Source organism: Hippocampus zosterae, chromosome 6 (genome assembly GCF_025434085.1).
Source record: "Hippocampus zosterae strain Florida chromosome 6, ASM2543408v3, whole genome shotgun sequence".
In the NCBI taxonomy this organism is placed as follows: Eukaryota; Metazoa; Chordata; class Actinopteri; order Syngnathiformes; family Syngnathidae; genus Hippocampus; species Hippocampus zosterae.
In genome coordinates this window covers 8,710,822-8,732,385 of record NC_067456.1, presented here as the reverse complement: position 1 = coordinate 8,732,385, position 21,564 = coordinate 8,710,822, and the positions used below count along the sequence as shown (strand labels likewise).

At 42.5% G+C, this 21,564-nt stretch overlaps 1 protein-coding gene across 5 annotated transcripts in view; it reads left to right on the top strand.

The window, feature by feature from the left end:
• sema6a (sema domain, transmembrane domain (TM), and cytoplasmic domain, (semaphorin) 6A) overlaps positions 1-21,564 on the top strand; it is a 147,443-nt gene that overhangs the window by 89,802 nt on the left and 36,077 nt on the right. For all 5 annotated transcript variants that reach the window (XM_052068065.1, XM_052068068.1, XM_052068066.1 and 2 more), the window contains 7 exons: positions 811-871; positions 3,713-3,775; positions 4,218-4,319; positions 12,174-12,264; positions 13,178-13,297; positions 14,537-14,625; positions 18,017-18,234. In XM_052068065.1, coding sequence (XP_051924025.1) covers positions 811-871; positions 3,713-3,775; positions 4,218-4,319; positions 12,174-12,264; positions 13,178-13,297; positions 14,537-14,625; positions 18,017-18,234 — 744 coding nt within the window. The remainder of the gene's footprint in view (positions 1-810; positions 872-3,712; positions 3,776-4,217; positions 4,320-12,173; positions 12,265-13,177; positions 13,298-14,536; positions 14,626-18,016; positions 18,235-21,564) is intronic.

Genomic DNA, 21,564 nt, shown 5'->3' with positions numbered 1-21,564 from the left:
ATTGAGGATGGCCTATTCCTGTTTGCAACATGACTGTGTGCGCAAATCAAGGTCTTTGGAGGCGTGCTTGGACAAATTTAGTGCCAAAAAACTTGACCTCAACCCCACTAAAACACCTTTGGAATGTAATCTGAAATGTTTTTCCAGGTGGAATGCACGAAAAAAAAAAAAAAATCCCACAGTAACACTCAAAAAACAAGTTTTCCGAGAGCACTGAACAGCTCATTACTTGATTCCATTTTTACTTCCTTTAGCCAGGTGTCCCAACACTTTTGTCCATGTATGTATCGGAACGAGGCGGCAGAGGCTCATTAATTTCCAGGCCTGACACACACACACACACGCACACACACACATAGTGTTTGAGCTTTAATGAGCATTGGTATAGATTTCCTGTAGCTCAAACAGTGAGCTTAATTGACCTGAACAGCTCTGAGTGACTTGGCACCTCTCGTCTCGCCACCTCACCCCCCTCCCCGCCTCCCCCAAGCCGCATGCCTCACCCCCACTGAAGCTCTTCCTCTGGGACAAAGAGGCTTTTGTCCCGCGGCCCTGCGCCACGGCACTCCAAAGCTTTGTTGACTGTTTCTGTCTTGCAGAGCAAATTCGCTCTGGCCTCCTTTTGTCTATTGTCATCGTTCTTTTTTTTTTTTTTTAAGTTTGAACAAAGTTTACACAAAGCTCTATCTTTTGAGGTCATTTTCCGCCCGCGGGGAAAGAAGGGGCAGCAAGCAAATTGATTTATTGTTTGTTGAATTTTTCAACTGTCTGACCTCTCGCTCAATCACTATCTCATTTGTTCTCTTCCAGGGATCACATATACACAGTGGACACGGACGCCGCCATGAACGACGAGATCTTTTTCAGTAAGGTGAGTAAGCGAGACGTGCGTCCGGCTTAGAAGACGCCTTGTTCCGCCGGCGACAACGACGTAACCCTAATCACCTGTCGCGTGGGTGTGTATGCGTTACGTCTTACTCGCCGCGTGCATCACGCTGACCCCCGTTAAGTAGATTATCCAATCAATCAGCACGTAAGCGCCTGCGTCATCCACGCTTCGAGAAACAATGTCGGAAGTAAAGGCGACGATGAGATAAAAATCCCATATTTAGATCCTCATATGCAACAAGGTCCGAATACAATGAGTACAGTTACGCAAACCATTTGCCATTTCAGTGACAGTGAACCTTGCTCAGGTAAAAAAAAACCCCAAAACATTAAAACATTGTTTCACACCCCAATACATTCTAGAAAAAAGAAATTTGAAGGCAATTAAGAGTTGGCCCATTTTTAAGTTTAAATTTTGCATGTTGTGAACAAAAGAAAAAGCTTGTCAGTTGAAATTAAAGATTTGTTTCCTAATACATTAGACATGTTGGACAATAATTGCTGAAAATGTGCAGAGACAAAAGATCAGTACTGAATTTTGGATATTGCTTTGAAGCATTTCAGTTCTGTTGATTTTTTTGGTCACACCTTTGGACACCCACACTGTAAAAGAACTAGAACGCCTTCATGCACATCAGTGGTTATGCGGCGCAATCGCAACGCGCGGTTAGCTAGCTAGCTATGCCTAGCATGGATTGGGGCTTCAGGCTAGCATGGCTGCTTTCGAGCGCCTCGATGTCAGACCTGAAAAAAAAAAAACGATGGGAGCTGTTAAGAAGAATTCCAGGATTAAGGCAGATTTTTTTCCCCCAATCATTCAAATTTTGATTTGAATGAGTGTTGTCGAATTTCGAAGAATTTTCACTTTGCTCAAAATAAAAATGAAAACAGTTTCTACCTTATGTGAATGTATTTCGACACACAAAAAATGTCGAGTACAAAACTCAAAATTCTGGACGTTTTGTATCTGTATTAGATATGTGCATTTAAGGGGCGGGGCATGGTGGGGTGATGTGTGATATCTGTGTGTGAGTAGTTGACAGCAATATCATAACATGACTTAGAATTGATGATAAAGTGTTTTACAGTGATTGTTTAGTTTCAACTATAAAAGAATTTTACGGGATGAGAATAAATTGCTGGCAGTTTTTGACAATCCCCTTACAGATCGCCAGACTTTACTGCAATTCAAATAAGGGTGTATTCCCCCCTACCATGTCAAAGCTCAGCCAACAGGCCCTAATGAGAGCAGCGAGCAGATGAAAGGCTCTTGTTGATTGATGACCGAGACTCTTTAATCAGCTCCAAACATGCCCCACAATGGCGGCGGGCAGGGACTGATCACGGACGGCACTGTGTGCGTGTGTATGTGTGTGTGTGACAGCGCTGCAAGGCCATTGATTGATAAGTGCTTGTGACAATGAAAGCGGATGTATGCAGCCGTGTATTAATAGCTGACGGACATGTTGTGTTGGCTACCCACGGATCCTCAAGCAGATCATTGTGTGCGTGCGTTCTGCAATAACTAACCAATTAGCCCAAGAGCTGTAATCACCACACTGTGGGGCTCTGCGGCTCTCAAACCGATCCAGAGTCAGCATCGTTTGCCCCCCCCCCCCCATTAATACCTGACAATTACAAGTTCAATTTGTGACCTGGTTCCCCTGATCAGTGTTAAGTGGGAAATTTCACATTTGAGCAGCAGCCTCGGCGGGACGGTGACTGAGCAAAAATTTCGAATTGTTGATCGCAGTACACGCTGAACGGATAATAGAGATGCTAAACCTGCACATTCAAAAGAGGGGTTTTCGTTTAGAACTTTCCATTCAATTTTAATAGCTCTCCGCATTGTCACTGCATCAAAACACCACATCGCAATAGGTGTTCCAAATGGTTTGACAGCCTCATGTCCCTTTGTAAAGTAAACAAACTATTAGAACGGCTCCCCGCAAACTGCAAACTACAACAATAATCAACATGTGATACGAGGACATCTTTAATAGGGCAATGATTGAAAAAAAACATATTTGGTTGACAGAAAGTCGCAAAATGGCCTCCCCCAGAGATGGGTCAAAATGGGTGGGTTTTGCTGTTAAACTGATATTCCACAAAAATATTCTCATTGCTGTGTTCAGACTAGTGGCGGAAAAAAAATGTGGGGGTGACTTCCCCTTTAAAGGGATTGAGGGGTGCAGCTTCCATTGGCCGGCAAACAAGCCGGCTGTGTTCATTCCCAAAACGGCGCAAACTCCCGTACTACTTGTGCCGAGATAGATATTGACGTTATCACCAATTATATTGGATTAATTGTACCAACATTTTTGTCGGATAGAAGAACAACAGTAGTAGCTAGATTTTCCCTCTTCATTATGAAAGAAAGAGTAAAAACGTTTTTTTTTTACACCTTTCATTACAATTTGAAATCATTTGATTGAGATTTGTCATTGGCCTACAAAATGATGGCAATTTTTTTTTTTGGGGGGGGGCATTCCATGTATTAATTAAATGTAATTATGGAAAATAAATAATCCAATTAGTCGAGGACATATTATTTCAACATTGGTTGCAGTCCAAAAAAATGTCTCTGATATCATTTTTAATCAACTTTGTCATAATTTTACCATTACCAATGTCAATGAAAAGTCAACAACAATTTTGATACAACTCTTGTGTTGGATTCCATAAGAGTGTGCAGGGGTACCTAATGATGTGTCCAATGACTGTCGCCGAGCCAGTATGCTTTTGCGTTATTTTATCTGACTTCATGTTTTGTTTTCTCTTCCTAATGGTCTTGACTTTAACTTGATTGGATCTTTCCCTGCAGAAAATGACATGGAAGTCCAGGCAGGCTGACGTGGACACATGCCGAATGAAAGGGAAGCACAAGGTAGACACACACACACACACAGACAATGCACTGCAATAACACACTCCTTGCAGTTCGTAAAACCTTCATCTGTCACAATTTATAGAGCACATTAGTGCTAATCTTTCCATCAAATGGGAGCCTAATTGTATTTTCCCAGGATTTACTGTACAATCATCTCCTTTCTGGCTTTCATTATTGAAAACCTGGCACTGCAATCCAAAATCATCCGTAAACATGACATTGACGTCGCGAGAGGAAACCCCGCTTGTCAGGATTACACGCCTGCAATTTTCCGCGCGTATAAATGCCGCGCTTCAAACAGAGGCCGGCCTTTCATTTTTTAAACCTCACAACCTGTCATTGGAGCCCCCAAGTGTGCTTTTTGGTCTAAACGTGTCAATTATAAAGAAAAATGACAAATGTCTCATTTTCCTCTCTTTCTCTCCCTTGTGTGGCGCAGGATGAGTGTCACAATTTCATCAAAGTCCTCCTGCGGCAAAACGACGACGCCCTGTTTGTTTGTGGGACAAACGCATTCAGCCCCTCGTGTCGAACGTACAAAGTAAGGACGCCCCTTTTCTTAATACGGCTCTCTCTTTCTTCGCCTGCCACTCGCATCTACGATGAGGTTTTGCACACGCCAACAAAAGCGAACGTGGGAGCGGAGGGGCGGACGTACATGGATGAATTGCACAACTCCGTTATCTGCGGGTGGACTTTGACACGCTCGATTTAGAGGCGGACGAGCCGGCCCACCTTCGCGCAGGCACATGAAGAAGTCCTGAAATAAGACCAAGCCTTGCTTTTGAAGAGAAGCCTGCTTGTATGTGGGGGAAAAATGTATTTAAAAAATCCACGAATGACCTCTGGGTAAAAGAAAACTGGATTTAAACTTATAGCAGGGCTAGATGTGAGCGGTGTTTTGGTTTTTGTCGAACATCGGGGAGGCTTCAAAAAATACTCGACATCAGGGATTTCCACACAGTGGGTGTTCGGATAAAAAGTGAAATAGTGCTCTACTATGAATGTCTTTTGTCCACAAAGTAAAAATGTGACTTAGAAGCATTTCGGAGGAATTGGTGTCTGAGTGCTTAGCACGTTTGCCTCACAGTTGGAAGGATCTTGGTTTGAATCTCAGATGCTCATTTGTTTGGTTGTGTCCTGTGATTTTTTTCTGGCAACCAGTCCAAGGTGTACTGCATCACTGGCCCAAAGTCATCTAGGACAGGCTGCAGCTCACCGGCCATGCTATTAATGACCACATGTGTCAAACTCAAGGCCCGGGGCCCAGATCTGGCCCGCCACATCATTATATGTGGCCCACCAAAGTAGATCATGTGTGTCAACTTCCATGATAATTTCTAAAATATGTACCGAAATGTCAAATTGTCAGGTGTAATAAATAACATGGAGATTTTGAGATAATTTTCAGACCCTGTTTACACTCACTTGAACAATAAGTGAACAAACAACAAACATATCATTGATTGATTTCAAAACTAGTAATCCATCAATTTGTCGTGTACAAGTAATAAGACAATGTGATGATTAAACATCAATTCCGCTCTCTGAAGGAAGGCGTAACTCAAAAATGGCCCGTGATAAAAATGAATTTGACACCCCAGATATAGACGATCACGTGTATGGTTACAATGAAAGGCGTTCAATTCTATTCTATTCTGTTAAATTTTCTGCGATAGAAATGAAAAGTAAGGAATGAATAAGCATTCTATCCAAATGAAAACATCATCTGCTACAACCAGTCGTCCTTTTCTTCTTCGCTCATGTAAAATTAAGTTAGGCACATGGAGCTTGTGATAGCAAATGTTTTCTCTTTGTGATCATGTTAGGATGATTAAACATGATGCTTTTAATTAAGCTGGCGCAGCAATGCGGAGCAACAGACTTGCTCAGGGGGCAAGACCACTACACCTCGAAATAAAATATATCCGTGTGATTGGTCAAATGGGGTCAAATGTCACGAGTAGTTCCATTGGATTGAGTGAAAAAAAATGTTGCATTAAAACCACTCAAGATTTTATCCTAAACGTTACTGAAGTAGAGTATATTTCAGATAGCGATTCACCTCTTGTTGGTTTTGCTTTGTTCGGATGAAATGGTTGCGGCACACACTGATTTTATCCTACTCAACTTTGGGGAAAGAAGAAAACACACACACACATACACACTGCTTTGCTTCACCAGATGTTTTTACCAGAAAAAAATAAGACTTCTCTGCTCCATTGGCGTCATGGCTCAGCATGTTAAGTACACCGAATGGATGCAGCGATATTGGGAGTCCTGCTGCAGCGATGTGGAATTTATGTCTCTGCATTTATCAGGCGTGGTTAGCTTTTATAGGCCCCATGGTTGTGGTTTCAAGGTTTAGCTATTACCGCTGCAAGCCCTGGTAAAGTTCCGAGGGAGAGGTAGCTTGCTCGCTGCAAATACAAAGGATGCTTGCTTTTACAAATGTCGAAATGAAGCACCTCTTGTATACAAGAAACGAGGTATGTCTTGTAAGATTTGTTCTGTAGGGGAAACACTATAAAATGGGATTGAACGTCTTTCCTGTGTTGAAAATTTGCAAGGGCAAATTCCTTTGATTAGTGAGTCAGTCTCCCGACAGTGAGACTAATAAATAATTAAACGGTAAGCGTATGTGCTTGCAATTCTCCAAGAAAAAAAAACGCATCACTTGACTTGTGCTACAGCAATTGCAGGAAAGTATGCTCTGAAGCAATCTGTCTGTCTCTCAAGCCATCTTTCAATCGATCCATCCATCAGTCAGTGCCTACATCTACCCATCCGTCATTCCGCCAATCTAAAATGGCCACATGCTACAAGGAATGCTAACAGGCTGTCAGTCCTTTGAATGCATGCCGGGATCTTCAATTCCACTCGGGTCAAGCAGCGCGTTGGTTTTTTTCCACGTGCAAGTTTGTATAATGTGTGTGCGAGTGCGTGTATGTGGCACCTTGGCCACAGTTTTCCTCTCTGTCTCCCCTGTGTGACACCAGTGAAAAGAGCTTCTGTTTCCAGGGGTCAGGCTCATCCCACGTTCATCAAGGGGGAGGTGGTCGGTTGGGCTTGTTGTCGAGGTCAGACGGAGCAGAGGTGGAGGGAGCCCACTGGGGGCAGGCGGTGGCTTCCACCCAAAGCAATAACTGGCACCGCTCTTCCAATTTTGCCTCTTCATTAGCTACTGTTAGTTATCCCTCCTCCCTTGTTCCATGTTAATGTCAGTACACACGCAATCAAAACCCAAGCAGCCCTCGGACCCCCCTTCCCTTGTTCCTTCTCTCCTGCCGGTCTTAATTCCTCTCTGTCGACGTCCTCTCAACTGTTGCTTTCTCAGCCTGTCATTCGCTGACTGCGCCGTTATAATAAACAGTCCATCCAGCTGGTTGCCACGTATGAACGGACAACTGTGGTTGCCGGGCAATGTGTTGGCGATCAGCGTGGTGTCCGCAGGCTGTTAAGTCGCCAGGTGATCCACAGCTTGGTTCCTTGGTCTCAGAGTCCAGTTCTCACATTTTACAAACATTCCTCTCAATAGAGGACTCCGCCAAGGCCACACTAGGGAAGTATATCTGTGCCGTTCCAAATTCAAACTCAAAGATACCGTGAAAGGTCCGGGTAAGCATGACAAGCCTGGGAGACGCAATTGAACCTTTGTCAGTTCATCCAACATCCACCCCATCGAGTTGCGCTCAGCTAATCTTGTGACGCTGACATAAGAAGGATTGATAGTCTTTTAAAAAGATTCTGAATCAGAAACTTCAATTCAAACTTAGATGGACAAGATATAATTCCGTAACGAACAATCTGCCCATATACCTCGTTTGATGGAAAAGTCTGGTCGTTTCCTTGTCAATTTGGTACCGAAGCCTTCCCTGACTAACATTGTAGAGAAAGGACAGAGAGAGATGGCAGCAACACAATAATGTCGATTTGACTCCCAGGGTCATACAAGTCCACTCCTATCCAGTATGTGGCAGTAATGAGCATTACAAAGTGGTTGCCGACTACGAAAACTGGGCCCCGATTAAAAGTGGACTGCAAAAGTGAAAAACTAAAATAAATTGCTCAATCCCGAGCAATACTTAAATTAAATGGGTTCTACATTGGTGACGTTGATATTTGGAGCTACTTCAATGTGGGGCAGGTCAATGTCACTGTCAACTACAACTGCAATTCTAAACAAATTGTAAAATCAAAAACTAAAATGGTGTCTATCAAACCTGAATATTATCTGCATAAAAACAAAAACATTTTAATACCGTACACATTTGTTGGCTCTTTTTAGATTGCTTTCTATTAGAAAATTCTCACATGCAACTACAGATGAAACCGTTTAACCTCGCATTGATTATGATGTGCGTATTTTTTTTATGAACAGCTGCAAAGACTTTGGTTCCCCTTCCAGCATGTAAAAGTGTCAGAAACAAGGCATGTCAGGCAAACAGGTTGCGGAGAAATGGGCCATGACGATTTATGTCCCGCTGAGGTGCTGCGTCCTTGGTTGGTTCTTGCCCATGTGTGAACTCGCGCATGAATAATTATGCAGGTTGTCTCATTTGCGCAATGCTGTATTGGCTTATTAATTCATGTGTCGGCTGATATTTAATGACCTCTCTCGCTCATTGTTGTTGTTTCAGCACATGAATGAATACTTTTGGATGTTGGAACAAAGTTTGTTGGTATTAGCACAGGACCTTCCCATAATTCTTCATTCAAATAAACATGTCCGAACATTTGCGTTGGACTTGTAATGATCAACAAGTCAACTTGTTTGAAAGATTTTGGAGGACGTGCCTCACTTTTAGTACTTGACTTGAGTTTTAAAAGCGACAAACTATGCAAGGGTGACAGTTTAATTGCTTGTTTAGAGAAAAAAGTTTGACTCTGCAGCAAAATCATTATAGTGACTGATAACTAATGAAAAAAACGAAACACACTACATCGTATGAACTTCATATTAAGTAACATCCAGCCATCCATCCATTTTCTAATCGACTTACCCTCACATGGGTCGCGAGTGTGCTGGAGCCTATTCCAGCTGTCTTCGGGCAGTTGGCGGGGCACACCCTGAACTGGTTGTCAGCCAATCGCAAGGCACACACAAATGAACAACCATCCATGCTCACAATTGCACCTAGGGACAATTTTGAGTGTTCCATTAACCTGCCATGCGTGTTTTTTGGAATTTGGGAAGAAACCAGAATACCCGGAGAAAACCCACGCAGGCATGTGGGGAACATGCAAACTCCGCAGAGAAGGCCGGAGCCGGAATCGAACACTGGACCTCCGCAATGTGAGGCCCGGTGTGCTAACCAGTTGACCATCGTGCCTCCCTTAAGTAACATAAAGTTCATAAATAACCATCCAGTAATAATCCCGTTATAACTATGACACACCAACTTGTTCTGAGTTTGACTCCGATTCATGGCTGCACTGCTGTACTTGTATTCTTCTCCCCGGATTCATACTTGGTCATCTTCATATGTCAAGCCATACTCACATTGACACAACCCGTCGTTGAGGGTGAGCAGTGGCTCATTTGCACGAGCGAGGACAATAACTCAAAACCACCTGATTTTAATTGTGGCTGCTTAGGGAGGACTAATGATATATAATTCTTGGTCTTTTGACTATTTTGACTTATGCAAGAAGGACATTTTAAAAAGCCACCTTGAAACTATTTTAAATTGTTGGGAAAATGCCATAATATGTCTCCCTCAAATTGCGTCCATGATTTGGATCTGCACTACATTGCGTCGGAATTCATTTGTTTACAGGTTAGCGGAGTTGACGGCATAACAAGACTCAAGCTGTTCCACCCTCCGAATGCTTTATGTTTACAACTGTTTTAGCTCAGCGTGGCAGTTTTTGTGGAGCTTTGTTGCCTGGCTAACATTAGCGGGATATTGCTCCGGACAGTTCTGGTGTTTCTCCACATATGCATGCCAGCTTGTCAGAACCTGCGCGTATATCAACGGTTGGGTTTGAGACGGGTTTCCACATGATCAAACGGCAGGAATAGATAAGTGACAGCCAGCCGAGACCCTTGGACAGAGGTCAACGCTGCCGTGACATCAACAGAGGGGATAAATGCCCGCTGGGGTGTGTGTGTTTTTATGTGGGATGTATGCGAGGGTGAGGCGACGTTCCAAACTGTCTGGCCTGTATAATAAAAGACGTACACAGTGGTGCTTTGACATACCAAGTGACCGGACTTCTGTCTCTCTGTCAGTCTGTCTGTCTCTATATCTAATTTGTCTGGATGGGGGCAGTGAACTCAACTCACTTCACAACAAGCAAAGGTTTGGCAGAATTCTTCAATCCATCAAAAAAGCTACTCATTTGCACTCTCAGTTGAGATTTACTGTCAAACTAAACCTGAAACAAAAGGAAGTGCATCTTGCGTATGTAAAATAACCAAATAACCGTGCTTTAGATACGTCTTTTTAGCTTAGTGTTGAAAAAAAAAAAAGAATATTATTGGCGTAGCGGTTTTATAACCCTTTCAGCAACAGACGTTTGAACAAAAAAGATGATGCAACACAGATAATTTGTTATCCTTTCCCAAGAACGACCAATATTTTTGCTTTCTGAGGAGTTTTGACATATACTCTATTCATGTGTTTATCATATTTCCCTCGGGGGCGGGCTGGAATACATTAAAGGCATTTCCATTCATTTCAATTGGGAGTGTTCTGAGTTCCAAGCATGGCTACAGGAAGAATCAAGCTTGTATCTCAAGGCACCACTGTACTCTAGCAGCTCGCTGTAAGATCAGAAAAAAACAGGAGGAAGGAAAGACTCTGAAATATGTTTCTACTGCTGGTCCTGTTGTATTTATTTTTTTGTGCCAACAATTTCCCTGGCAAACGTTGCGTGTGTTAGCATGTGTGAGTGCGTGTGACCTTTTATAGCTGGCAGATGATAGCTGTTTTTTTTTCCCCACCCAGACAGGAATAGAAAACAAAATGACCCGTTTAGAGACCAGAAAGGGCGGTGTTAAGAACTTCGCAGCTTCTCTCTTTGTTAAGTGAATGAGGAAGCAAAAAGGAGAGGCTAGGAGCATTTCATTCGTTTCCCTGACCTCGTGTTTATTTCTGCTTTCAGCCATACGCATGCTGGGGAACACAAGTTGACCCTTAGAGGAATGGCGTTGATCTTTCGTCCACTTGTGGTCCTCTGCCAATCACACACAACATTCTAGTCGGCTGGAAATGCGCCACTAGGTCCTGAAATCATGATTTAACAGAGTCTAGCGAGAGTCTTTGATGAAATAGCGGCATTAGTGCAGGGGTTTAAGCTTTGGTCGTGCAAAGCATTCACTTAGAAGTGTCTTCTGATCAAATATTCAGGAAGTAGCGAGCTTCAAAACATTGTCAAATTTCCTTTGTGTGCACCTGCGACTCCCTCTTCACATTACGGCGTAGCAATAAATGGATCAAAGCTGTGTTTAAGCTCGTTTTATGCGCTAAGATAATGCATGAGGTAAGGGGAAAAGTAAATATGTTTAATGCTGTGGAAAATGGGCTTTCCGCATGCGCTGCTGTGACAGCCACAGACGGTCACATGGACTCACTCGTGGGGTGATACCACAAATATTGTATTCCAGACTACTGACCTAAAATTCTACTTGGCCACATGTTCTTAACTTGTGGACGCACATTCAAGCCACATTTCTCCCCCAAGGAGGTTGTGTGGATCTCACAATTTAGATTTTGTTTGTTTGTGTTCCTTAGTCACAAAAACAGCTTAATCGATTTCCAACACCCTTTGTGGAGCAATTGGACACGGAAGGAGAAATTCATGTTGCACGATGTCCCAAAAAGTGTACACGGATGGATGTTTGTTTCTTCAACCCATTCCTGTTGTTAAGAGCAGCCTGGTTCGGATCCCTCAAAAGTCGTACAAAACACAGTTGAAGAACAAAGGCTGCCTTTAATGTTTGTGTTTCACTTGCTTCTATTTCAACAACCACGTCTGTGCAGCTTATGCTAACAAATAATGCAAATACCATAGACATATTCATTTGAAGACAAATGGTGGCACAACACATACAGACAGATTATTTAAAAAAAAAATCACCAGCATATCTTCTTTATCCTCTGCGAAGAACCGCCACTATTACACAATCTTACTGAGAAGCTGTGATGCCTCTATGTATAGCCGTATGCCTGCCTTCTACTGCCCCCAGGTGGCCATGGCGCAGATGCCAGAAGGATAAGCATCATGTGCATTGAATGACAGCAAAAAAAATGTGATGGAGAATGTCAAATTCTTTACTTTTTATTTGGGTTATTTTACAGGAAGCATACAAGATTTCTCTCCTTTTGATACTTCTTTAAGACGATGTTTCACAACTCGTTTGTCTCAATTAATCCATTTGTGACCGTAGATGGACACCCTGGAAGCTCTCGGAGAGGAGATCAGCGGGATGGCTCGTTGCCCTTATGACGCCAAGCATGCCAACGTCGCCCTCTTTGCTGGTGAGCTTCAAAGCATACTAATCTTAAACAGCCTCCAAAGTCAAACACAATCCATTTTGTGACACAGGTTGAAGTTCCAAGTTGTTCTAATTTCAAAAGCAACTCTTGGCTCAGGCCTTCCTATTTGTATGTACTCCCGCATTCCCAAAATATGCACGCAATGTTCATTGACCACTCTAAATTGTCCACCGGTGTGACTGTGTGCGTGATGATTATTTGTCTTCATGTGGCCTGTGATTGAGTTGGCTCTAATAGGCTCCATTTTTTCCGGGATCCAAATGAGACCAAACCAGTAGAAAAGGGAAGGACGTATAAACCTGTTTGGCTAAAAAAAAAAGTCACAAATGGATGCATACGCTGATGACTCGACTTTCCTCTGATGAAAATCTTCCCGTGCAACCTCGCCATGGGCCGCAAAAGACATTGGGGTCCCCATTTCATGTCCGCTGCCATCTGATTAATGGCGCTATTGATGAGCTGTCCCTGCGAGCTTCCAGTGGAGGAGGCGCAGCTTGACCGGCTAACGTGTGACAGCGAGCTGGAAGCACTGAGTAATAGAGAGGGCTCCTCTCCCAGCCACCCTTTCAATTATGTAGTTTGAGTTTCCACTGTGGTTCCATCTGAGGTGGACCGAGGTCACGTCGTTGCTGTTTTCTGTGTGTGACTGCGTGTGTGTGTGTGTGTGTGTGTGTGTGTGTGTGCGCGCATTGAAGGCGCTGGTCAGGAATTACACATGTCCAACAGGTTGACAAGAGTGTACAGACTGTTGACAGTTGGCAGGATTACAGTGTTTATATTCCTTGTGTATGTTCTCCCCCAATTTGACTTCACACTCCCTCCCGGTCTTTTCTTTTTGCTCCCGTCCAATTCAATTCTCAATCTCCTTTGCTCTCGTTTCCACATCCCTCTCCAGACGGCAAGCTGTACTCGGCTACGGTCACCGACTTTCTGGCCATCGATGCGGTCATCTATCGTAGCCTTGGAGACAGCCCGACTCTACGTACGGTTAAACATGACTCCAAGTGGCTAAAAGGTGAGGCCATGATACAATGATACGTCTCACATCTTTTTTTTCCGTCAGGCAATCTAGTTCACGTCACAGTTTCCAAATGGTTAGCACGTTGCTTCTGCTTCTCCTTTCTTTGTGAAAAGTACCAAAAAAATATGAATCTGTTGTGTGAACTGCGTACACTTGATGGACAATTGTCACCTTTGTTTAACAATGGGGTTTGCTTATTGTAGCTCTGCTTCAAAGTTCATTTTGGCTAAATATTTAGAATTTTTACAGTTAAAAGTCTTCATAATCTAGGTACCAAAACTGTTAAACACAATAATGCACACGCAGAGCAAAATTATCCATAAAGATACAGTTGCAACACAAATCCAATGCGCTGAGTGAATCCTTTGATACTCACTAAATGAAATGAGATTGCTTGACGGGAATATGAAGTTTACACACCCCTGTCAAATGCCAGGTTTTGGGGATATGAAAAAAAAAGAGACAAAAGATAAAAAAGAAAAATCTTTTCAGATTAATTTTTCCACCACTAATATATTTTATATTGAACTTATATTGAACTGTGTACAGTTCTTTTCTGAAACATTTATTTTGTGCAATTAAACACTTTTTTTTCTCCCCCAGCGCCCCAATTTTGCTGTTGTAGACTGCAAATTTCCCCAGTGTGGGACAAATAAAGGTTATCTTATCTTATTAATTAATGTGACTTCAAACATTTACAACTCCATAGATTTTTTTTTAATTGAGAGAGAAAATTACAATAAACAACTGAGGTAATGTGGTTGTGTGCGCACCCATCTACATCCAACGTCACATACAATAAGTTACCCGCGGTTTGAAAGTTGACAGAAAATGCAGAAAGACCTGGCTTCTGTGATGTATTGCTGACCATACGCTTGGATCTGGCGCCTCTATACACCCGTGTGTCGTCTCCTATGCTAATTTTGCTTGCTCATTTTTGCCGACCTGTTTGAGCAGGTTGCATGGAGAGCAGAAATTGACGCGCCGCAGGGCAGAGCAAGCGCACCAGTCGAGCCTGTCAAATCTCAATGGGGAACAACAGCGTTTACCTTTTATGCAAATGTTCGAGGGAATATGATGGATGGGGCACTCGGCGCCATTTGGCTTTTTTCCCCCGCCGAATATCATGACATGACATGACATGGTTGTTGTTTATTGTGAAATGACATGCCCACATCTCTTGCTGCAACAATCTGAGTCTTTTTTTTTCCCCATGCTTCTTTGTCTTCTCAGAGCCCTACTTTGTGCAGGCAGTCAATTACGGAGACTTCATCTATTTCTTCTTCAGGGAAATTGCCATGGAGTACAACACGATGGGAAAGGTAAGCAAGCGCCTCATTCCTCTGCTAATGTCGAGCGCCAATCAGAAGTGTTCTCGGCAGAAAGTACCGTATTTTCACGACTATTCGACGCATCGTACTAATGGCCGCAGGCTCATTAATGGGTGACATTTCTGTATTTTACACATACACAGGACGCATCGTACTAATGGCCGCAGTTTTACAGTGGTAAAACATATGCCAGCTTAAACATACGGCATGCATGCGCGCACTCTAACACGTTAGCTTGAAGCATACGGTAGCATGCCAAGACATACAGATAAGATAAAAACACGTTTTTAAAAAGGCAACGAAAGCAGAACTGAGTTCGGGTGTATTTTATTTAGCCATCGTACAATGTTCTCACGTTTTTCGATCAATCATCACCCAGAAATCCATCAAAGTCCTCATCCTCTGTATCAGAAGCAGAGGACTGCACATCTCAGTTGTCATTGAATGCATCACATGCTAGTGTGAGTTGCTACGCATTGCCGAGCGGAAAGAAGGAGTAGCAACAGCAAAGTCAACATTTCTCTCGTGTGAAGCTTTCCCACATTTGAAAGTAAAGAACAGAGCGAAACATGGTGGCAGCGCGTGTGTGTGTAGAAAGAATTGAACAATTGTGCAAGTACCGTAATCCATCAAAAACGCCGCGTTCCCTCTCGTTGTTGCGTATTGTGGCGTAACTCGCCAAGCGCTGCCTCTCACTCTTTGTAAAGTTGTGTTTGCCACCGATCATCCATTGTTCCCATGCCGTTTGCAACTTTACTTTGAACGCCCGGTTGATGCCAATGTCCAGCGGTTGGAGTTCTTTAGTCAAGCCTCCGGGAATAACGGCAAGCTCATTTGCTTGACTTGTTTTTTTCACAGCTGCTGTGAGATGGGCACGCATGGCAAAAGCATAACCGGTGGCTTTAAGTTTGAACTGAGCTTCGTAGGCGTGTCTTTTTGTCGAATTTATTTTCAGGGGTTCTTAGAAACCAAAACCGGAGTTGTTTTGCAACAATGCACATTGCCACACGCTATACAAGTGTTGGTACTGGCTTGAGGCGTCCACTTACACGCCCACCCTTCACCATTGGCGGACTAGCTTGTCTGTCCTCTCTCTCCCTCTCTCTCTCTCTCCCTCTCCATATATGTATATATACACGCCCACCCTTCCCTGATTGGCCGACTTCTTTTCCGCATGCCTGGCCACAGTCACTTCCGCCTTTTCTCTATATAAACAGCGTGTCGGCTGTCAGTCAGATTTTGGAACTCAGCGCATATAAAGGACGCTCCGCACCATAAGGCGTCCTGTCCATTTTGGAGAAAATTTAAGACTTTTAATGGCGCCTTATAGTCGTGAAAATACGGTATGTGCGGGAACTAAGAGGATATGTGGTGTATACATTAGCTGGAAGGAGGCCAAACATTTTTCAATACACGAGCAACACTGGACAGGATGAAGGACCAAAATAGATGTGGAGATCCCACTTGCAAAGTCCAAATTTACTCGCCATCTGCATCCTTGTGATACGGCTCCCATCTTCTCAGCGATTCCTGAGTAGAATTCCTCACCGAGTATTAAGACTGAGTTTTTGCACCAGGGGAGGATAGCGACAAAGACGCCTTCTGTTAAGTCCGATTCAATTCAAGCGTTGGTTTCCACAGGGCAAACGTTAATTGGAAAGCAGATAGAAGAAATTGGATAAAGGGTCTGCTCATATGCATTTTCAGAACAAATGGAATGCATAAGAGGGAGTGAGAAAAAGAAGTGATGAGATGAGCCAACGAGAATCTGTGGAATAATGGATTTCCCGCCAGGAGTGACTGACGGGAGTGTTCAATCTTGTGGTGTGTTTCAAAGTGGCATAATTATACATGCAGCGAATGAACTGAGCAATTTAACAGTTGCTAATGGATAACACGTTATTACGAAACGCGAAATTGTCCTTCATCTATGTCGAAAAATTCTTCACCTGTGCTTAATGGTAAATTGATCAAAGTCATTTCAGTGTAATAGCGTGCATTAGTATTTTTAAAAAAAGTGATTTGAAAGTCGCCTAAAACAAAATAAATGATCAGCCTGCGGTGTGTATAAATGTGTGTAGTTTGTAAAATGCAGATATTCAGAGCGTGACTTTTGTCAGGAAGCAGACGTGTGACTGAATTAAGTGTAATGAGAAAAACTGACACCTTGTCACAGATTCACTTGGACACAGTGTCATCTCTTATTTGTCATAATGTTTCTGCCACCTTAAAGTGAACATATGTGAGTTGCATGGTCAAGAAGTAGGTTGATCCGAATGTGTGGTTTCACAAAGTGTGTTTATTGTGTGCGTGTTCTCACTCCTTCTCCATATTTAGTGTAAGTAGAGTTTTCAGGTCATGGTTAGATTTATTGCTGTTAAGTGTGTGGTGAATATACTGTACCGGTAGTTTAATTAGGCCTCTGGTGGCAGCATTGTAATTAAAGTGCCGGCTTTGACAAAAGCCGGGTATTTTCCATAGACTGCTGCTACATGTACTTAGGCTGCCACTTTTTTATTTAACCGTTCTAGACCTTGACCTGGCACTTGATATAAATATTAACTGTAGTTACATCGTTCTACTGAACTGCAAGGACCCAATTTTGATGCTAATTACGAGCAGCTAACACTATTCTCGAGTCCAATGTTGATGCTAATTATTAGCAGCTAACACTATTCTCGAGCCCAATGTGGATGCTAATTAGTAGCAGCGAACACTATTCCCAAGCCATTTTCATTCAAGTTTTACAAAGCGAGGGTAACTTGGATTTTGGCCATTTATTGTTTGATTCTTTTATCATGTATGCGTGATACTTTGACTAAATTAAGAGTATCCTGAAGCAAGCTACCTGTTGCCATCTCAAATTGAAATTAGTGGCAAGCTTACAATGCAACTATTATGCTTTTAATAGTTATCACCGCATAGCCGTAAGCATCAAGCTCAACCTCTACTGTATGCATCGCATAGTTTTTAGAGGTGGGCATTACGTCAGTCTCAACGGAAGATTCATCATTCCGTTTCAGGTCAAGCCTCGGAGGGCCGATATCCTGCACATTTTCCATTTCTCCCTGCTACCACACACCTGATTGATTTTGCAGAAAGCTAGCTAGGTGTGGATGTTTTGTCCTAGTACGAATAACATCAATCTTAATCTGTGTTTTATACTAAGCATAGCAGCTAGCGGTCAACTAGAACATTGATGTATTAAGCAACCACTGCCCGAAAACAGCTGGGATAGGCTCCAGCACGCCCGCTACCCTGGTGTGGATAAATGGATTAGAAAATGGATGAATTATTGTTTGCATTATTGTTTACGGTGTGTTTATTAGGAAAAACTATATAGAGTGGCTAACATTATCTTCCACATTGATGTTGGGGCAAGGTGGTGTTTCCTCGTGTGGCGAGGGTTTGCAAGAATGACAGAGGCGGCTCACCCCGCGTCCTGGAGAAGCAATGGACATCGTTCCTCAAATCCCGCCTGAACTGCTCCATTCCGGGCGACTCCCATTTCTACTTCAACATCTTGCAGGCAGTAACTGACGTCATTCACATCAACGGGAAGGATGTTGTGATGGCCACCTTCTCCACACCGTACAACAGGTAAGATGAAGTTGTATAGGCCTTGGTTTCGTAAACGTTTTGGGTCCGGGGACCATCTAAAAGGGACTCCAACGTGTACTCCTGAATGCAGTAGAAATTTTTAAAAGTTGCCTATTTTTGAGAGAAGGTAACAAATTCGTATTTCTTAGCGAAACAAAAAGTTGTCATATTATCAAAATACAGTCATAATTTAGACATCATTTAGATAAATGTTTTTTTTGCAATTTCTGGGACCCAGTTTGCGAAATCTCGTTCCTTCTGACCACATGAACCTCTCTGACAGGTTACAGTAATTCCTCCGAAGATCATACGCAGATCGTAAGCGCATTTTTGTACGTGTGCATCAACAAGGACTTTGTATTCATTAACCCAATTATCAAAACATCAGCTCATCCACACGGTGACAGGCCGACCTTTGCGAAATCTAAAAGTGTGTGCGTGCGTGTTGCCTTGTGGCAATCTGTGAGTCCACTGGGTCAACATTTACATCTCCAATCAAAACAGTCCCGCTGCCCTTTTGACGCTCAGGTGCTTAACCTCCTTTTTTCCTTCGTGCAATTTGTATTCAGCGCGGCCTTCATATTCAAAAGCAGCATCTAAATTGAAAATTAACACCAAGCCATGGGGCTCATGCATATTATTCTCCGTTTTATGGCTCCTTTTTTTAGCAGATAAGACAATTGCTTGTGACGCTGCAATTGAGCTTGCTTAATGGACATTTAAACTCAATGAAGCGGCGCCTATGAATGTTTCTATAAGTGCGTCGTTTGATTTGTGTGTTTCCATTTCTCAGTAATGGTGGGAAATTAGAAGGAGCATATTTAGAATATAGAAAGCATCTTGTTATTTACAGTGAAACAAGGTGACAAACCTGCCATAAATTTTAGGAAAGAGTTGAAGGCAAGGCGAGTTCAACATTACATTTTAAAGCTAGTCAGCTCAGATTGGATTTCAAAACTTTTCCCATAGGACATCTATCCATCCATTTTCTGTCGCGCTTTTCCTCTGGTGGCTGAGCCCGAGTTTATCTTTATCCTAGCTTTTGGGCTGGTGCCTTGGCAAAGTCATAGAAAAACATTCATTCACACTCACATTTAGGACTTATCGATTACTCTATCGATTACTTTTTTATCAGATTCTGTCAAGTCTTTATCTAGATAAAAATTGGATTCCTGGGTGCCTTTATCCCATAGCGATTGCCTCGACAGTATTTAATGAAGCTCCCCTGTGAAGCTTGGCACCAATTGGCATCAATGTGGGGGCACATATTGCCCGTGGATAAATTTTGGATAATACTTGTTGTTTGTCAACAATTTATTGAAAACCCATGCATTGTCCCAAAACATGCAAAAGAGCTTTCTGTTCACATGCTCTCTCACTTCAGATTCAATATGAAGCGCTATAATTCCAGGGTGCACAGAAGTGGTGCGCAGGTGCACATGCACACTAAAACTATTAAAAGAACATTTGATTCAAGTGCGCGTATTTTCAAACCAAACATTTTACAGTATAGCATTTGAGCTGCGGACTTTCTTTTCCTAGAATTCCTTAAAATTAACCTGAGGGTGAATCGAATAGCACAAGACAGGAGTGTGTGTAGTTTAGCGGAGTGAATGAAAACATTTAGTTAAAACACAGTTTGCAAAGCTAAACCAAGAGGTCTTGCTTGACGTTATAAATATTGTCGTTGAATTCCAACTTTCGTGTGTTCTATTGAAATGTTTTCACTATATTTTAAAAGTACCGTACCTGAATTTTGAAAAACAAAACAAAACAAACAAACAAAAAACACAAAGAATTTTCCTTTCTATTTAGTTTGGTAGTCCTGCCGACTGTTTCATACCAGACACTTGACGCGCTAATTTATCCAATGCAGACAACAATGGTTGTGATTTACTAGCCAATCCAAGCATTACCAGCTAGCTCTCTATAATACTGCCCTTGTCTGGGATTTTATCTCAAGGGGTTATCCATGAGGCAACGGCCCGAAAATCCATCCCAATCATTCCAAAAAAAAACACTCCATCATGAAAGAAACTCTGTTAAATTAGAATTTTTCTGAACACAGATGAGTTGTGAAGTAGCAAAAGTGACTCAGCGGTGTGCTATGCATTGATTCCAGGAAAATTCCAGCTGCCATCACAAGATCGTTTTCTTTCCCGCACTGTTAAATGAATAGCAATAATAAAATAATCTGTTGTCCATCACAGTGGGCTTGTGATGAACGCTGATGCCCTCGAGGCTTTCGGAGAGATCCAGTCATGGTGTGGTCATAGGACTTGGCGGGCCTCCGACGTCGCTAAGCTCCCATATTTAATAGCGCACTGCTAAATATAGCGCACGTAAATCAAAGAGACTTTAGTCAAAACAGTAATCGGAAACATAAGCTTTCGCCAGTGATCCCTGCGGAAGACAGCATAGTGTGGTTTGCCAGTGCCCAAAGTGAGTCAAATATTTGTACCCCCATTGACCTGTAGTCCAACACCATCTCATTACATGAAGACATTTCCCCATTTGTTTTCCTCCAGGGCTATAGTGAAGTCAACGACACGTCGGTATTGGCTAAAATTCAGTTTTTATTCTGACGGCGTCAGTCTTGTCCATTTTTTACTGACATATATAATTCAATTGTTATATCTAGAAGTGACTCTTAAACATGTGAGCAAGGGGAAGTAACCATAACTAATCATAAAAGTAGACAAGATGAACACCATAGCACGATACCAAGATTTAACTCACTCCATCTCATAACTCCCAAAAGATGTCTTCTTGTTATGTTCACAAACATTGCGGCAACAAACTAGCAGAGCGCTACAAACTGATCCGAATTTGACCTTATACCGCGATTATATTGTGTGTAATATCCACGTAAACACATTTCTTGTGTTGACTTGTGGGAGTAATCTGTGTCAGCATAAAAAATAAACAGACCTCCCGTGACTTGGTCTGGATCCAGTGTGGTTCAGTTGCTCCGTGGGGTCTACGGTGACTCACTGATGAGGTTTGATGGACTTCAAAACCAATAAGTAGTAGGATCAAGCTGTTAATGATAAGCTACCTACACACAGTGAGAGAGTACCACGTAAAAATGTGTCATTTTGGGTCTTTATTTATCAGCCGTACAATTATGTGGTCTAAAATACCCTTTAAATGAATGCTTAGTTCAGCCTGACGTTGTATTTTTCATACTTATAAAGCTTACCGTACCTACTGTATGGCATTTGTGGAGTGACTTGTCAATGCTAAAATTTAAATTAGCACAGCTAAAGCAAGACCTCTCTGGGGATTTTGAAGGCCTTTTTCTGCTTCCAGGTAGGGTGGATCTTTGAT